The sequence below is a fragment of the Strongyloides ratti genome (genome assembly GCF_001040885.1).
Source record: "Strongyloides ratti genome assembly S_ratti_ED321, chromosome : 2".
Taxonomy (NCBI): domain Eukaryota; kingdom Metazoa; phylum Nematoda; class Chromadorea; order Rhabditida; family Strongyloididae; genus Strongyloides; species Strongyloides ratti.
This window is the reverse complement of record NC_037308.1, coordinates 3,464,435-3,482,901: the sequence shown is the minus strand read 5'-3', so window position 1 is coordinate 3,482,901 and position 18,467 is coordinate 3,464,435. Positions and strand designations below refer to the sequence as shown.

At 24.0% G+C, this 18,467-nt stretch overlaps 4 protein-coding genes across 4 annotated transcripts; 1 reads left to right on the top strand and 3 right to left on the bottom strand.

The window, feature by feature from the left end:
- Window positions 1–2,776: 2,776 nt before the first annotated feature.
- SRAE_2000109150 (Hypothetical protein) lies at window positions 2,777–3,465 on the bottom strand (the record flags this gene model as incomplete). The annotated part of the gene is made up of 2 exons (XM_024652002.1): window positions 2,777–3,157; window positions 3,256–3,465. The coding sequence occupies 2 exons, from the start codon at window positions 3,463–3,465 to the stop codon at window positions 2,777–2,779; spliced, it is 591 nt and encodes a 196-aa protein (XP_024505623.1).
- Window positions 3,466–7,419: 3,954 nt separating this feature from the next.
- Window positions 7,420–10,968, bottom strand: SRAE_2000109100 (Protein-tyrosine phosphatase, receptor/non-receptor type domain and Protein-tyrosine/Dual specificity phosphatase domain and Protein-tyrosine phosphatase, catalytic domain-containing protein; the record flags this gene model as incomplete). The annotated part of the gene is made up of 3 exons (XM_024652001.1): window positions 7,420–7,781; window positions 7,829–8,117; window positions 8,167–10,968. 3 exons carry the CDS (start codon window positions 10,966–10,968, stop codon window positions 7,420–7,422), a joined length of 3,453 nt encoding a protein of 1,150 aa, XP_024505622.1.
- Window positions 10,969–12,845: 1,877 nt separating this feature from the next.
- On the bottom strand, window positions 12,846–13,639 carry SRAE_2000109000 (V-type proton ATPase subunit D; the record flags this gene model as incomplete). The annotated part of the gene is made up of 2 exons (XM_024652000.1): window positions 12,846–13,548; window positions 13,593–13,639. 2 exons carry the CDS (start codon window positions 13,637–13,639, stop codon window positions 12,846–12,848), a joined length of 750 nt encoding a protein of 249 aa, XP_024505621.1.
- Window positions 13,640–14,940: 1,301 nt separating this feature from the next.
- On the top strand, window positions 14,941–18,391 carry SRAE_2000108900 (Hypothetical protein; the record flags this gene model as incomplete). Its single annotated transcript, XM_024651999.1, has 3 exons — window positions 14,941–15,099; window positions 15,146–15,275; window positions 15,324–18,391. 3 exons carry the CDS (start codon window positions 14,941–14,943, stop codon window positions 18,389–18,391), a joined length of 3,357 nt encoding a protein of 1,118 aa, XP_024505620.1.
- Window positions 18,392–18,467: the final 76 nt, after the last annotated feature.

The following is an 18,467-nucleotide window of genomic DNA, read 5'->3' as shown; positions in this document are numbered from 1 at the left end:
TTTTATACACAGAGAGAAAAAACGTCTATTTTTGTTTTTCTAGATTACTTTGGTACAAAAAAATGGATCTCTTTCAGAGTCACTGGCGTACTGAATTAATAAAAAATAAGTTAAATGAAGTATTTGAAAAGTTTTTAAAAATTTAATTAAATGTATAGTAATTTGAACATTTGATAGTTGATAAACAGTAAAAAAAAGTTTTAGAAAAATTTTTTGTATTATATTCAAATTTAATAAAAAAATTTTTACATAAATAATTAAAATTATCATATAAATAAAAAAAAATAAAATTAAGAAAATTAGTAATATATTTCTCAATAAAATTTTTATTAAAAAAAATTCTAAAATCATTTACTTTTTTTTATTTATTTATTTAATATATTAGCTTAAAATTTATATAAAATCATTATTATATTTTTTTTAAAAATTATACATATATTAAATATTCGAATTTTCAAAAAAAATTTCTAATACATACATGATTCTAAAATTACGCCATTGTTAAATACTTTCAAAGTTTATCCCATTTCAATGGCTATCGCATGACTATAATGAAATATTTAAGTTCCAAAAAAAGTTGTTTTTTTGTCACATTTTTAGTGATAAAATCAGAAATCTAGAAAATTTTCAGCCATGTTTTATATCTCTGAAAATAGATATACTAGACTTAATTTTGAATAGAAATCGAATAAAACTAGTCCTATCTTCATAGGATAAGTATTTGCTGAGATACTGAAAAGACGGGTATAATGAATATTTTTAAAAAATTTCCGCCTTTGGTCATATCTCGCTTCATAATAAAGATAAATGCAATCAGATTTCTGCAATCATCTTCAAATGAATTTTCATATAGGGTCTACCTTCAAAAATTTTTTATATCTTTAAGTACTTGCGAGATATAAAAAAATGATGACAATAGATTACGCGCGAAAAAGTACCAAGTTTCATATCTCAAGAACGGCTGAAAATTTAAAAATCTTTTCAACGTAGGGTACACCTTAAATCACGAAAGAATCACAGCGCAACAAATTTCATGGACCTGTGACTTCATTAACTTGAGTTATCACTAAATTCTTAAAACTTTTTTTGGAACATATTTCTTATCATAACTTCATTTTTAGAAGTCCTATAAAGATGTAAATAGGCTTAATGAATTTCTCGTAAAAAAATGATCTAGAAAAAAGTTTTTATTTTCAAAATTTACAATATTATCATGGAAGTCGAGATTTAAAAAAAATATTCCACCATTTCGCCCCTTATCTTTGAATCCCTATAACTCCTGAAGTTTCAATTTTCGAATATTGTTGATTATATTCAAAATTCATCCTGTCTCAAGGGCTATCGAATGAATATAGTAGCTTTTTCAAATTCCAAAAAAAGTTGTTTATTTTATGTCACATTTTTAGAGGTAAAGTCGGAAATCTAGAAAATTTTCAGCCAATTTTAATATCTCTGAAAACAATAAAGTTATAGCTATAAAATCAACTTAACTAGACCAATTTTTGAATAGAAATCGAATGAAACTAGTTCTATCTTCATAGGATAAGTATTTGCTGAGATACTGAAAAGTCGGGAACAATGAATATTTTTAAAAAATTTCCGCCTTTGGTCATATCTCGCTTCAAAATGAAGATAAATGAAATCAGATTTCTGCAATCGTCTTCTAATGAGTTTTTAAATGGGGTCTACCTTCAAAATTTTTTTATATCTTAAAACACTTTCGAGATATAAAAAAATGGTGACAATGGATTACGCGCGAAAAAATACCAAGCTTCATATCTCAAGAAACATTGAAAATAAAAAAAAGTTTTCAACGTAGGGTACACTTTAAATCACGAAAGAATCACAGCGCAACAAATTTCATGGACCTGTGACTTCATTAACTTGAGTTATCACTAAATTCTTAAAACTTTTTTTGGAACATATTTCTTATCAAAACTTCATTTTTAGAAGTCCTATAAAGATGTAAATAGGCTTAATGAATTTCTCGTAAAAAAATGATCTAGAAAAAAGTTTTTAATTTTTAAATTTACAATATTATCATGGAAGTCAAGATTTAAAAAAAATATTCCACAATTTCGCCCCTTATCTTTGAATCCCTATAACTCCTGAAGTTTCAATTTTCGAATTTTGTTGATTATATTCAAAATTCATCCCATTTCAAGGGCTATCGAATGAATATGGTGGCATATTCAAATTCCAAAAAACGTTGTTTTTTTTAATTTTTATTATAAAAAATTTCTAGTACGTCAGTGACTCTGAAATTAAGCCCAATAATATATTAGAATATTTTAAAGTAAATAGAAAACATTTACAACAAATTATAACTATTAAAAAAATTTAATTTTATTCAATAAAATAAAAAATGTTGGTCTATAATAGAATTTATTAATGATGTGAAATTAATTATATATTATTATTTATTATTTTATGTTTTCGTATGCATTAGACTGCAAAAAATTTTCTTTTTTTTTTCAACTTTTAGCTTCAATAAATCTTGATAACATTTTTTTAGCAACATTAACAAAGGTTGCAATTACAACAAAAGCAATTCCTCGAAAAATTGCTTTTGTTAAAATAAGTTTAATTTAATTTTAATTTTTATTTTTAATGTCATGTTTTCCATGATTTATTTGACGATTCTTAAAGTCTTCTTTACTATCTCCTCCATCAAACCATTTGTTTAGATTTTAATTAAATCCGCTAAACTTTCTGCATTCAGCAATATTGGACTGAAAGTAAATAATTTGTCCATTTGGTGTTTTGTAAAGACGTTTTAAAGTTGTATTGAAACTTGTAACATCTGATGTATAAACAAAATCACCGAGCGATATAAACCATCTTTTGCTACTCCATTAGCATCCAATTCATCTAGGTTAACTAATTTTTTATTACAATAAACTGAATAAAGATAACCATAACTGTATCCATTGATTGAGCAATTTGGTCTGACCACCGTCTCATTTGATGAGTAGAGAATGTATTCCAATGGAAATATATAGTTTTCTTGTGGCGGTGCAAAGTAGAATATCTTCGTTATCATACGGTTCTTTCCAGTTGACGACCAATCATAAAAAAATTTTAAAAGTTCATATTCATTTAGTGAAAATAGGCCATTAGTAGTTTTATTTAAGTTTGGCACTTCTTTAACTCCATCCTTTGTGATTGCAATTTTTTCTATTTAAACTTTCTTGTCTTTGTAGAAGTCTTTAAAAAATTAATTGGGTTTTTAAAAAAAGGTGATGCTTGAAAAACTTCATCTTTATAATACAATTTATTAACATCAATTTTTATATTTTTGAGCGATATTGGTGTTGAATTGTATCCTTTTATTATCATTTCTGGTTTGCTATTGACAGCTTTAAATATTATGCAAAGTTCTAAAAGCTCCTTTTTACAATTATCTTCAGGTATTGCAAAAAAATAATAAAGTTTGTTTGCATGTAGTAATTCATCCGATGTCATCAATTTATTATCAACTAATTTGAGTTGAAATATTTTGCCTTTCTTGTCCATAGAAAATTTATAAATTTTTTTTGATCATTGCCACATTTTCCGGTAATTAGAACTTGGTATAATATCTTCTCTCGTTTTGTCATCATATAAGGATTTGGAGCGGGTTGCCAGTTGAAATTGAACTTTTAATTAGAATTCTAATGGTTTTCATAATTTTAAAGTATACCAACAGTTTTATAATTAAATTGATGAAGTCCAGATGAAGTATATAACGATGGCAATCAATTAAATATTCATATTTTGTCATAATAAATTAGACCCAATTCTTGCAATTGTCGATTCACTTTGAAATCATCTTTAACATTAAAACGTTTATATTCAAAAACTATGCATTTTATAAGAATGAGGTCTGATTCGGAGGTAGACGTGAACTTGACTGGAAAAGTGGTTTGAGTGATTTCCTCAGGAACCAAATGAAAAAAGTTCCATAAGTACTCTCTTCACAATTTGTGAAAGTTGAAAACAGCAGCAGTCAGCTAACTGTGAACTGATTTAAATTTAGAAATTAGGTTGTTTTTTGTTAAAAAAATGCGAGATTAAAATAACTTTTTGAAAGATATAAAATTGAATATTTTTCTCCCTTTATTCAAAATTTTTAACAAAATACACATACTTTAGATATTATTTATATTTTATCAACTTTTAGACAAAAAAACGTTTTAATGTATAAAACTCTCTTTAAAGTTAATTGATATTATTATAGTATTATAACTAAAGGATGTACTTTGTACTTACATAGAATTTTAGATAAATTCAAAAAGAAATATAATTTTAAATATTACAGTTATTATTAAAAACATTTATTTTATTATACATAATTTGTTGTAATTGGAACAAATGATTAATATTGTGCAAAGTAACATTTTGATATCATAAAACTTATATTTACTTGAAATGGTTTTTTTTTATTTTGCCCTTTTAAAATGTTATAAAAATTATAATAAATTGTTTATTTTTAAAGTCAAATGGAAAATAAAATTATTAAAAATAAATTTAATAATATAGTAATGTTAATTTTAAATATACAATTAATGTAACAAATCTCCGTTACTTTATGATTAAACATTAGCTAAAAGGATTGTTGTAGTGAATTAAAATAATATGAAAAAACAAATTTAAAAAGACAACACTTCTTTGTTTTTCAGACTCTTCACACATAAGATTCTTTGATACTCTTTAAAATAATCATTTATCACTCATAATCTTTCTACTATAGTTTATGCTTCTAATAAATGAATTTCATCAACTTTTACCATTAATTTTCTACTTTTAATTTATTTTAGAACGTAGAAAAATGCAAATCTGAATTTTGTCAAAAATAGAAGACAAAAAACTTTTTTAAATTTATCAGTACTTTTATCCTTTTCCAATTTACAATATTTTACTTTTATTAAAATTTACAGAAATTGTTTACATTTAAAATAGATTATTGTACAACAAATTTCTATAATTTTCATTTTAAAAACACACAAATAAAGATAATTAATATGCAAAATTAAACAAAAAAAAATTTTTTACTAATTTTTGATAGTTTTAGAGAAAATTGTTAAAAATATTTCTTATATAAACTATAATCTGAAAAAGAATAAAAATACTTTTTATTATAAAAACTTTTTGTGATATATACATGATTCAATATTTATAAAACAAATTGTCCAGAATTTTAAATAGTAAAAATATTTTTGTTCAATGACAAAAATTCATTTAATTATCTTTCCGGTTTAAATATCGCATTTTTAATTCTTTTTTAATTTTTTAATATTTATTCAGTTTTTGACATTTGTTTTTGCAATATTTTGTTATACTATTATTATTTTTTATAAATTTATACATCATAAAATGTTTATCTAAAATAAATATTTTTTTCCAGTAAAAAAAAATTATTTGTACATAAAATACTAATCAGAATTTAAATTATTTTCTTTTTCTATTAATTAAAAAATTTACTTTATGAATTATATTTAAAAAAAATTGAATAGTACAAAAGTCATTAAATAATATAATATACATGAAATGATATTTCATTTTTAAACTTATAAAACATAGTAATAAGATCAAAGCCAAAATTCTTATGATAATAAAAATAAATATATTTATATATAATTTTTCATTAAATAAGAACAAATATGCTTTTGAAAAAAAAACGTTTGTTTTCATAATCGTCATTTAAATTAATATTTACAAAAAATCACAACATGTAAAAGAGATTTTTCTGATAAAATTTCAAATTTACTTAAATAAGAAATATTATCATCATAAATTTTTAACGCATTTGTACATAACTGAGAAATAGTATAACTAAAACTTAAAATAATATTAATATTTTTACTAAATTAAGTAGCAATAATTAAAATTCTTACACTCTGTTTTATTAGAATTAACATGTATAAAATGTTTCAATGATGTGATTTTAGAAACATTTTTTTTACATAAATTATGTAAATTTGTAAAAGCATAAGAAAAATAAATATTTTCTAAAGATTATTTTTAAAAAAATGATATTTAACGATATTTTTTAAGGTTGATATATAACATCTCATAGATAAGAAATAATGTAAAATGACTAATATTATTTAAACAAATATCATTTTTGAATTTTTTTATTTATAACTTATTTAACAAAATAAGAGTTAAAAGTTTATGCTTTTTCTTATGATAATTTATCTGTTAACATTAAAAACGAAACTATTCTATATTACAAATATCTCTAAGTTCAGCTTTATATGGAGAATAATAAAAGACATATATTTTAGTGATACGGTAATATTAATTTATTGTCTTTCAAAATCATTAACTATAAAATAAATAGAAAGTTTAAAAACAGCAATTTTCTTGAATATTGTTACAACAGTCAAAAAAGTTTTCTGGTTTTATATATCTATAGACTATTTCTGGATAATATATAAGAAGCAATATCGTTTGTTAAAATTTATGAATAATTTTAATGTTTCAAAAAATAACATTCCAACACTAAATTTCTATTAATATTATTAAAATAAAATTATATAAATAGAGAATGTGTAAAGATAACAATATTAGATAGTAAGATATACAAAAAATAAACTTTATCAAAAAAAAACATATTTTTTTAAATTAATTTATTTTTTTTTTTTTGAAAAAACCAATAAAAACAAAATATATTACAAAACTTAGTTGATATGTATTAAATAACAAAAATAAGAAATTTTAATGACTAATTTTCAATCAAACTTTAATTTATTTTTAGGTATTAATATACTTTCCATTTATTCCATATTTGTCTTTAAAAATTTCTTGATAGTTTTCAAAAAATTCCTTTGTAATTAAACAACAATCTTTCCAGAACATCTTTTTTCCTTCCTGTATTCTAGAAAAAGGGGCATAAAAATGTTTCAAAGATGAAACAAAAGTATTATTAAACAAATCAAAAAAAAATTCTTTTTAACGAAAAAAAAAACAATAAATAGTATTTATTGTAATATTGAGAATTAACTAATTTTATATTATAATTAGTAATGGAAAAAAAATTAAACGTAAAATTCTAACAAATTATTAAAAAAAACTGTTATCTAGAGATAAACTTTAACTTTAAATATGTAAGATACTACATATATTTATGTTACAAAAAATAAAATATTATTTAATAATTTTAAAAAATTATTATTTCTAAGCTTTATATTTAAAATTATTAAAAAACATATAAAGTTCTAAACAATAAAATTAAAAAAATTTCATAATGTTATAATTGTTATTGGTTTCATATATTTTTTTAAATGTATGTTTCTATTATAAATGAAAACAAATTATATTTAATATTTATTAATTAAAAATAGTTATAAAATGATGTTTTAATTATACATCGGTGACAAAACATAATGTCAATAAGACATTTTTTAATATTAAAAAAAAGTTTTTTATAAATTATTATCCTTTATATTCTTCACTTTGGCGGAAGATATTTTTTGACATTGTAGTAAAATTGTTGTAGGCCTCTGGATCCATTTCATCTATCTTATTTCTAAAATGTTCGTAAACAATTGATAGAGAAAAGATAAATTGACTCTTATTTTGGACTGCCTTATAGCGGTATGACCTAAGAGTATCCAAAAATTTTATTGGATCAAAAGCTTTACATGAATTGATCATATCAATCATGTAAATAGCTAATGCTAATGTTCCGGTTCTTCCTACTCCTGCACTACAATGAATCGCTACATGACGATCATTGTAAAGGTTTATAATTCTTCTGTACAATTCATGAATGGTTTTACTTTCATTAGGTATGCCTAAAAAAAACAAATAACATAAATTTTTTGTATTTAAATAAACTTACTCTTATCAGGCCAATTAGTATAATGGAGAATTTTAAAATTATTTGTTACATTTTTATCATTATGAATTGTAAAATCATATTCAATAATATGATTTAAATCATCCACTTTTTTATCAATATACATGACAGTGTATTTACCTCCTTTCATTTCCTTAGCATCTGTAGGAAAATAAGGAAAACACTTATTTTGAACCGTTATTTCCTTTACATTAACAAGTATGACAATGATTCCGATCTTGTATCTAAAAATCATGTCATACATATCATCAACTGTTGTTTGTATTGGTGCCTAAAAAAATATACATTAAAATAAAGTTAAATTATTATTAATATCTTACCTGACACATAATAATTTTTCTTTCCTTTCCATCACCATATTTATAAACCATTTGGTTAGCATGAATATAACCAAGTACATTATTTATATCATATCCATTAACATTAACTGATGTTTTGTCAAGACATTCTATATCGTTATAACGGTTTCTTTTTGGAAGACTTCCTTTAGCAGTATAGTAACGTTGACAGTTTTGTATAAGAGCATCTTTACGCATCATTCCAATATAATTAAATTGAACACAAAGTTCATCCAATTTTCCTTCATCAAGAATATTAATAAATTGTAAAAAAAGTTTGAATCTTCTATCCATACTGCCTTTACGTGCATCTAACTTGTAAAGATAACGATCATATTCATTGGTAAACATCATCCTTTCATTATTTTTGTCTATTAACATCATGTTGTCAAAAAAATATGTGACAAGAGCTTTTAATAAGTAAGCATATTCAATGGAAGAAATGTTTCCACCATAACGTTTTTCACGAACTTCTTTTATAATCTCCATTGGATTATAAACAGAGGTATCAGCTTTAATTGCTTCCAAAATACAGCAAAAATATGTAAACATGAATACACGTGATCCAGCACTACGTGAAGCATGAACAAGAACATTCCTATTTCCAGCACATTCAGAAACCTCAGAGTGTAAGTTGATGAAGTGTAAATCTAAATGGGGTATTGTGTGTTCCTTCCAATTCATGACATGATAAAGTATCAGATCCTTTGACTTTTCTTCTTTCATAGTCATGCTGAATTTTAAAACTTTAACATTTTGAAGACTAGTTGGAAGCTCCTCCAAACATTTAACAGTAACATTTCCATAAGTTTGGTTTTTTTCTGGCCAATATAACAATTTATTTTTTGTTTCTGGGTCTTCATCACTATCTTGATAAATCATTGAAATAACAACTGCGACATCCTCTTTGTAAAATAACTCCCAAAAATATTTTACACTTTCAGGTGCTGGTCCATCAGAAATTATATATTTTCTTTCCGGTGAGACATCATTAATGTAATGAGCTCTTATTTCTCCAAAGATTGATTTGAAACATTTGACCAAAGAAGAGTCAAAAAGAGTACTTGTATTGAATTCAACCTCTTCATCACCTTCTATTTTCTTTAAAACCGATTGCTTCTTCAATATATCCGGAATATATTTTTTGCTTTGAACAATCTTACAGTACTCTTCCAAATTTGCATTTGATAATTCTTTCCACAATGCAAATATATTGGGGTATTTAGATGCTAATTTCTTTCTTCTAATATGTAATTTTATTGCCTTAAGAAATATTAATACACTGATGCCAACAAAAATTAAGATACCAATAATAACACTTCCAACAATAATAGAAATTGCACCAGTAGTTCCAAATGTTTCTTTAAATTTTTCAAATCGTGATTTTTGAATTTTATTTATAGTTACTTTATCTTCATCCACATTTAAATATCTTTTTCCATTTTCATCTATTCCAAAACTTGCTTTGTCATTATGTAAAAACGAGTGAATTAAAGCGACTTCTCCATTAGGTGTTTTGTAAAGGCATTTTAAAGTTGTATTAAAATTTGTAACATCTGTTGTAAAGACAAAAGCACCAGAGCGATACAAACCATTGTTTTCTACTCCATTAGCATTCAACTCAGTTAGATTAACTATCTTTTTGTTAATATAATCAACTGAATAAAGGTATCCAAAACTGAATCTATTGATTGAGCAATTTGGTCTGACCACCGTCTCATTTGATGCGTAGAGAATATACTCCAATGGAAATTTAAAGTTTTCTTGTGGTGGTGCGAAATAGAAGATCTTCGTTATCTTATGGTCGTCTTCAGTCGATGGGCAATCATAAGAAAATTTTAAAAGCTCATATCCATTTAATGAGAATTTTCCCTTGGTAGTCTTGTTAGAGTTTGGTACTTCCTTAGCTCCATCCTTTGTGAATATAACCTTGCTAATTAAAATTTCTTCGTTCTTATAAAAATCTTTTAACTTTGGTTGATCTGTTAAAAGGAGTTGAATTTCAAGAGACGTTTCCAAATAGTCAAATTTAATGACATTAATATCTATATTGTTGAGCGATTTTTGGGTAGAATTGTAACCATTTATTACCATTAGTGGTCTGTCATTGACAGCTCTAAAGATCATACAAGGCTCTTCAATCTCCTTTTTATAAGTATCTTCAGGTATTGTAAACAGATAATAAAGTTTGTTTACATGTGGTAGATCATCCGACGCCTTCAACTCTTCATTAACTAATATGAGTTCAAATAATTTGCCTTCCTTATCCCTTGTAAATTTTAAAATTTTTTTTTGATCATTTCCACATTTACTGGTAATTGGAAGTTGGTTTATTATCTTCTCTCGTTTTGCCTTTACATAAGGATTTGGTCCGGGTTGCCAATTGAAATTCAACATCCAATCATAATGCTTGTGGCTTCCGTCATTGCGCTTTATTCCAATATCACCACAATTAATTAGCTGAGGCCCAGATGCATTATATACTGATATTATCCAATTAAATAGATCTCTTGTGTCTGAATACATTAAGCCCGATTTTACAAGTAATTTATTTTCCTTGAAATTATCCATAGTATTTTGATGTTTGTATTCAGAACCAGGACATTTTAAAAGAATGACGTCCGACTTGGCTGCAAACCTTAGATTGAGTGGAAATGTTGTTTTGTTGATTTCCTTAGGAACCGAAGGAAAGAAGGTTCCATAAGTACTTCCTTCACATTGTGTGAAGGTTATAAGAAGTAGCAGCAGGCAGATTGTTTTGAATTGGTTTAAAACCAGAAACATGGTAGGTTGTTTTTTGTTAAAAAACACGAGGATTTAATAACTTTTTGAATGATAAAAAATTGAATATTTTTCTCTCTTTATCCAAATTTTTTAACAAAATTAACATTTTCTTTAAATAATATTCATATTTTATCAAATTATAGGCAAAAAACGTTTTGATGTAAATAACTCTCTTTAAAGTTAACCGATATTACTATGCTATTATATCTAATAGATGTACTTTGTACTAACATAGAAATTTAGATAAATTCAAAAAGAAATATAATTTGAAATAGTACGATTATGATTGTATATATCTACTTTATTTTTTTATTTTACATATTTTTCTATAATTTCAATTGATCAACTAAATGATATGTTTTAAATGTTAAATAAATGAAGGTTTTTTTTAGTAAAATTAAAATAGAAATTCACTAAATTTTATAACATTCTAGAAACTTCTAATTATAAAAAATTTTTAAATAACCTTTTTATTCAAAAAAATATGCAATAATTGAATAAACATGATAACACTCAATTATTTAAATTTTATATTAAATATTTTTGAAACCTATTTTTTCCGTTTAGATTTTTATAAAGATTATTACAATTTAGAAAAATTATGTTTTTTTTATTAAAAATAAAGTTTTTCGCTTTAATTTTTTTAATTGATAAAAAATAAACTTACAAATTTTGAAACTGTACTTTGAATTTATTCAACTAAAAAACATCTTTTAAAAATTAATTTTATAAATTTAAATTACATATCAAATTATGCTTAACTCAATTGTCTAACAATTTCCTATCATTCAAATTGAATCAAATCAACATATTCTTAGTTATAGTAGTAGAATATTATATATTCCTTGATATGCATAATTGTAACCGTAAAATTTTCAATTTCTATAATTTTTGTAGATATAACATGGTCTATGTATATCTTAGTTGAGAATTCTTTGTGATAGTTTCAGTTGTAGAAACTTCAGTATTTAATTGATGAAGAGGGACGAAATCATCAATTTGGCATTATTCTAATTTACCAAAAGTAAACATAACAGGTGAATCATTAAATTTTTTATTAAAAAGTAATTTTAAATAAAATAAATGTTTCTTTAAAATAATAACTTTTTTTGGACAAATTAATGATAATGATAAGAGCTAATTTTGATTTATTCGACATAAAATGAAAAAACGCCTATTTTTGTCTTTCTTAGATCACTTTGGTACAAAAAAATAATTATTATCAATCTTCACTTTTTTATGTATAATAATATTAATTTTATATTATAAAACGCAGTACTTTTGTATATATAAATAAAAAATGTTATCACTCAAAAATAGTATTATATTTTTTTGATAACAAAGTTAATGATTTTTTTCTATGATAATACAGAGTTTTTCTTAAGTATTTTGTTGATCAATAAAACATTTGAATAAATTCTTTTATTTTTTTTGTCTGTATCATAATAATCTTCATGCATCAAAAATGAGAATTTTTTCTTCCTGTTTATTGTTAAAATTTAAATAATTAAATACTTTTTTAAAGTTGGTTAGTTGTTAGATAAAACTTTTAAAAAATAACTAAAAGGGTCAAATACCAATCAAGTATAATAAGTGGTAATATTATTAATTAAATTTAAAATAAGGTCGAAATTTATTTTAGAATCAAAATGGATATAAAAAAAATTTAGTTTTTATAAATGAGAATTTGTTTTATTTGTTAAAAAGTTATTTTGGTCAAAATATATCAAACTTTTAAAAATACTATTATAAAATACAAGAAATAAGTGAATTTCAATTATCTAGTATTTTTAACTATCTTGTGAAATCTCAAGTAATAATTGTTTTGTTAAATAAATTCATGTTGACTTAAAAATCTGCATTTTTTCTACATAATTTTAGAATAATAATTGTTCGTCGTTACTTTGAAGTATATTTCTTTCTTCAATAGATTTCGCTGCACTTGCAATTTTAGCAGCATTTTCATCAGCTTCTGCCTCAGCACGATCTCTCTTCTTTTTAGCTTGAATTTTTTTCATTCTAAAGAATTCTTCTCTTTCCATTTCATCAAGTTCAGTTACGATGTATGACAAAGTATTTTCATATCTTGGAATTATAACATGCTCAATAGCATTAACACGTCTATTTGTAACTTTTATAGCTTCGTCAAGAGTGATGAAGCATGTCTGAAGAGTAGCCAATTCAACTAACAATTCAACAGCTTTTTGATAATTTTTCTTTAATTTGGTGATGTTTGCACCACCTTTTCCCAAACCAGTTAAATCATAATTATCAGGTCCATCATTATAACATTCAAATACAGGTAAAATAACACCAACAACATTATCTTTTTTTGTACGTACACGATATTGTGGTGTTTTTACATTTTGTGTGACAGTATGTGAAAAATCACCAGCCGTAAATTTAGCCTCAGCCAGTGAGAAAGCAGCCTCCTTCATAACTTCTCCCATAAGAACTTTATTACGAACAATTTTTTTAAGAATATCACGGAAACGAAGATTAAGTGCATCGGCTTTCTTTTTCAAAAGTGAATGACCTTTTTGAGCACCCTTAAGACGGGTTTTCATAAGAGTCTGGGCCCTAAGATTTTGTTTAAATCAAACAAATAAATACTAAAAACTTACATACGGGATGGAAAAATAGCAATTCTATCTTTACCTCCACCAGACATTTTTTAAAGTGATATATCTTCTAAAAATAATTTGTTTTATAATTATATTTATATATGTTAAGTTTGCAATAAAAGTACCAAAGAAAAAATTAAAAGTTAAAATAATATAACATAGTACAGTTAAGTATATTTTTATGATCAAATAATGATATAGACCGCGAGAACGAAATACCAAAATTGAAGACCAACTTTTGATCAGAAGTCGCAGTAAAGAGCATCAGGAAAAATTTACAAATTGATGTATGTGTATGTATGTGTTTATTCTGGTAAGTTATACATGATAAATTTGATACTCAATAAAATATACAAATGACCTAAAATTACTTATCATAATAAAAAGCTAAAAATAATTTAATATTGATTATTAAAAAATTTATTTTTTTAAAAAAAATAATATGAAATTTCTTATTAATTGTTTTTCATTGTAAAAATAATAAAACAATAAAAATAAAACTTATTTCAGAAAATAATAATTTTTGCTTGTTAAATTATCCCTTATATAAAAAAAAATTTTAAAGCAAACTTATTATTGTCAATGAATATAATATATTTTTAAATATCTAAATCTCATTCACTTAATTGGTTGTGCACTTAGGTTAATTTTTATCAAAAAATTTTTAAATAAATATTTAACATAAATTTATTAAAAGATAAAAAAAAATTTAACAATGCTAAACTTAATTTTATAAAATATTTAATATCAATAAAAATAAACCATTAATCTTGTCAAAAATTCTAATATAGTATAACTAAAATTATTGATTATCTTTATTTTTAGAAATAGCAGATAAAGAATTTTTAATATAAAAATTAATAATATACCTATCAACAAAGCAATTGTAAAAAGTTTTATTTTAATATTTAGAAAAAATTCTAAAATTTTTAGATATATTTTTTTCCTAATATTTATGTTAAAAAAAATAGTTTCAAAATTTTTTATAAAATATTACATTTCATATCTTCTAAGTAATAATATATTAGATAACTATTTTTAATAGATATATGCTTTAACTTTATTCCTATTTTTCGCTTGGAGAAATTCTAAAAAAATGTAGTCTTAAAGCGAAAATATAAAAACTTGGTATTCAGCCCGCATTACTTTATTCTTTCCACAATGTCTCTTTTATTTTTATATTGTCAATATGTAAATAAACAAAATATTTTCCGACATTTTTTATTGATAATTAATATGCATTACTTATTATATTTATTATTGTTTTAAATATCCATACAAAAATGGAGTAATTTTTATTATTTTTATTAATTTTTACCTATTTTTTTTATTTTATTTTGTGTTTAAGATGTTCCTACCGAGCAAAGGACGTGAAAAACATAGTCAAGTTTTTGATTATTTTTGTAATTGGAGTGATGAAGGAATTGACAAAATGCTTAATATGTTGATGCAAGATATAACATCAACTGATGTTCATGAAAAATTAGGATATTTTTCAGTACCTGATGTATGTTGCCACGATAATTACTTTTTTTTTACAATCCTATGTTTAGGATAATATGGATCAATTTTTTGATAATATTCGCCATTCTCAAAAAAAAGAAGATTCATATTCTGGTATTGATCCTTCCACTGCTAGACAAATAGAATTTTTTAAAAGGGTTGCTGTTTCAGAGTATATTGGTAATTTTTTAGAAAATTTTGACGCTGTAATGAATGATCCTACATTAGATACAAAACAACTACAGAAATTACCTAAACCTGATGAATTTTTTCAATTAACAGAGGAAGATTTTGTCAAAAGAATTGATGCAACAAAAGATTCAATAAATAAAATTCCTTTTCCAGAAAAATATATAAATAATTTAAAAGATGCCTGTTGTAAGGCTTGTGAAAATCTTTCAATTGACAATGAAAAAGAAGTAGTATTGACGAGCAATAAAATAGAATTATCTAAAAAACAACAGGATTTAAATGCTCAAGACACTATAGTGCAACATTTTGACAGACATCAATTACAAAGAGGATTTAAATACTATAATACACCAGGTATTAAAAAACAATATCAATTTTATAAGAGTAAAGAAGAAATTGACTTAGAAGCTATTGAATTTTTTATAAGACTTGACTTTGATAAAGTTATGACACGAATGGAAGTGTCAAAAGTTCGAGATTCGATTACTTCTATAAATTCATGTAATTCAAATGGAATTGATATTCATCGATTAAGTTTTGATAAATTTTATGAATTAGCTAAAGATCCAAAAAGTACTGTAGAAAGTCTTAAAAAAGAAGGAAAAGTTGTAGATGAAACATTTTTGACTTATCTTAATAGTCAATATATATTGTGTAGAAAACATGGATATGATTTTTCTGTTGATCCTTCAAAAGCATTAACAAAATATTTCAGAGATAGTGTTGTACCAGCTGTTTATGATAATGTAAATGATTGGTTTATTGAAACTGTTTTATTAATAAAAGGTATAATATTATTAAATGAAGAAGTTGAATTAGAACACAAATTGTCATGGTATGAATATATTTTTATTGGTCAACGAAGTTATCAATTAGCGGCTATTAAATATAAATTACTTTATGATGGTAAAGACGAAGCTCCACCATCATTTACTGATGCTATTGATGCTATTATTGATAGGTATGTTAAAGAAAATAGTAATGATGATAGTATGGTTAAGTGTAAGCCTGTTAAAGGTGATCCTTTAGTTCATCAATTTATTAGAGAAGTAGATCGAGATATATTGAAACTTGGCGCAACAGCTATAGCTTATCCATTTAATGAAGAAAATCTCAGATTACGTCAATTCCCAAAAGAAATATTATTTTTGAGGAAAATAAAAGGTTTAGAACAATTTAGAATTGCAAAATTAAAAGGAAGCAAATGTAATATTAGTAAACCCAATATCCGTAAAAAAGTAAATCGTGAAATGAAAAGTTCCTATGCTTCTGTGAGAGATTCATTTAATGCTTTAAGTAACAAAGAATTTGAAGCACCACAACATTATTTAGATGCAGTTGACATGTTAGCTGATCAATTTAAAACAATTTTTTCTAAAATACACCATAGTAGATTACAAATTTATTTAGCACATTTAGTTACTAATCTTGAAATGATATCTATTAAATTTGTTCTAGAAGATAAAAGTAGTAAATTCTATATACTTGAAGAAATTCTAAGAGATACAGAATATACTGATGGAAGACTAACGAGAAATTCAATTGTCCATCCAGTTTGGTTAACTGAATTATCTAAAAATATTGGTATTTTAGATAGAAGTGGAAATAAAATAAAATTTCCTGAATTTGAAAGAGAAGTTAATATTCAACGAATAGCTTTTAATTTAAGAGAACTTCTTAGTTCTTTTGAAATGTATCCTCGTGAATTAAATTCATTAAGTGATTCTGAACATGATGAAAGTGACACAGAATCTGAAGATACAGATATTTTTGAAGATGATCTACCAAGTAACTTCCAATTATGTGAGGAGCGTTTAAAACAACTTGGCTTAATGAATGAAATATTTTCTAAAAAATCTCTTGATGAAAAATGTAATATATCAGAAAATTCATCTGATGAAAATCAAAAAGATAGTCTTAGTAATTTAAAAAAACCAACAATTTCTAAAGAAGTTGAAGATGGAATATGTATATTAAATAATAAAATAACAGTTACACCTGAATCATCAAAACATTTTTCAGGAAGTGAAAAGGCATCTGTTTTTGAAAGACAATTACAAAAAGCATGCCGAGATGTTGATATAAATTCATTAAAAGAATTATTGCAAATTTGTAAAAAAGGGAGTGAAACAAAAGAATTATCAATGCAGGATGTTTCTTGTATTGATAAAATAATGGGACAAATTGTAATGAATTTTATAAGTCAAACAGAAGAATGTGATTATATTTCTGATGAAGTTTTAAAACAAAAAATCGCTCACCTTGCTAATTTATTTGAAAAAGATCCTATTGAATTGCATAATATAAGTGACTTGGCATTTGGTAAAGCAAAACAAGTAAAAGATGACCATGAATTTAAAGCAAAAATGAAATTTAATACTAAAAAAGGTCTTCAATCTAATAGTAGAGCTGCTCACATTGAAAGTTATATAAGAGGTCAGCTTGGTTTTCATGCTTCTGTTAAATGTGATAGGTTGTCAGTATCTCATGTCTCACCACCTAAAATTTTTGAGACTTGTAATTTAATCAAAACAAAAAAACAGTCTTCCAATACATCTAGTTCTGAAGAATTATCTTCTTCCTCTGTACTACCAACAACTTCTAGTATTACGGTGCAGGATTGTAAAATTGATGAGAAAAAATCAAAAAATATGAGTATTCCACCTTCTTTAACAAATTGTAAACCTTCAACATCAAAAGAATCATCATCTTCCACATTTATTGATAATATACCGTCTAAACATAGTGACCTAAATTATCTTTTACAACAATGTGTTAAAAATAGAAGGTTACCAAATAATGAAGAACGTGAATTTTATTGCTTACCATCATCCTATAGAATACCTCCACTTATTAATCAAGCTTTAGGACAGTGCCCTGAAATATCAAGATATACATCTGCTGCAATATTATTTAGTGAAAAAGTAGCATCAAAAGAGAAGCAAATAATTTATAAAAATGATAAATTGTTAATTAATAAATTAGAAGAAGTTTACAAACCAAAAAGTAAAGGAATACCAGACAAATATCGGGAAGAAGTTGAAAGAATTTTTGCCATGACTGAACAGAAAAAGGTTTTTAATCATCTTAACTCTTTTAACTGATTTGTATTATTACTTAATAATTTTTTTTTTGTGTAGAATGTTTTTAATTTTATTAAAATTTGTAATTACCACATGT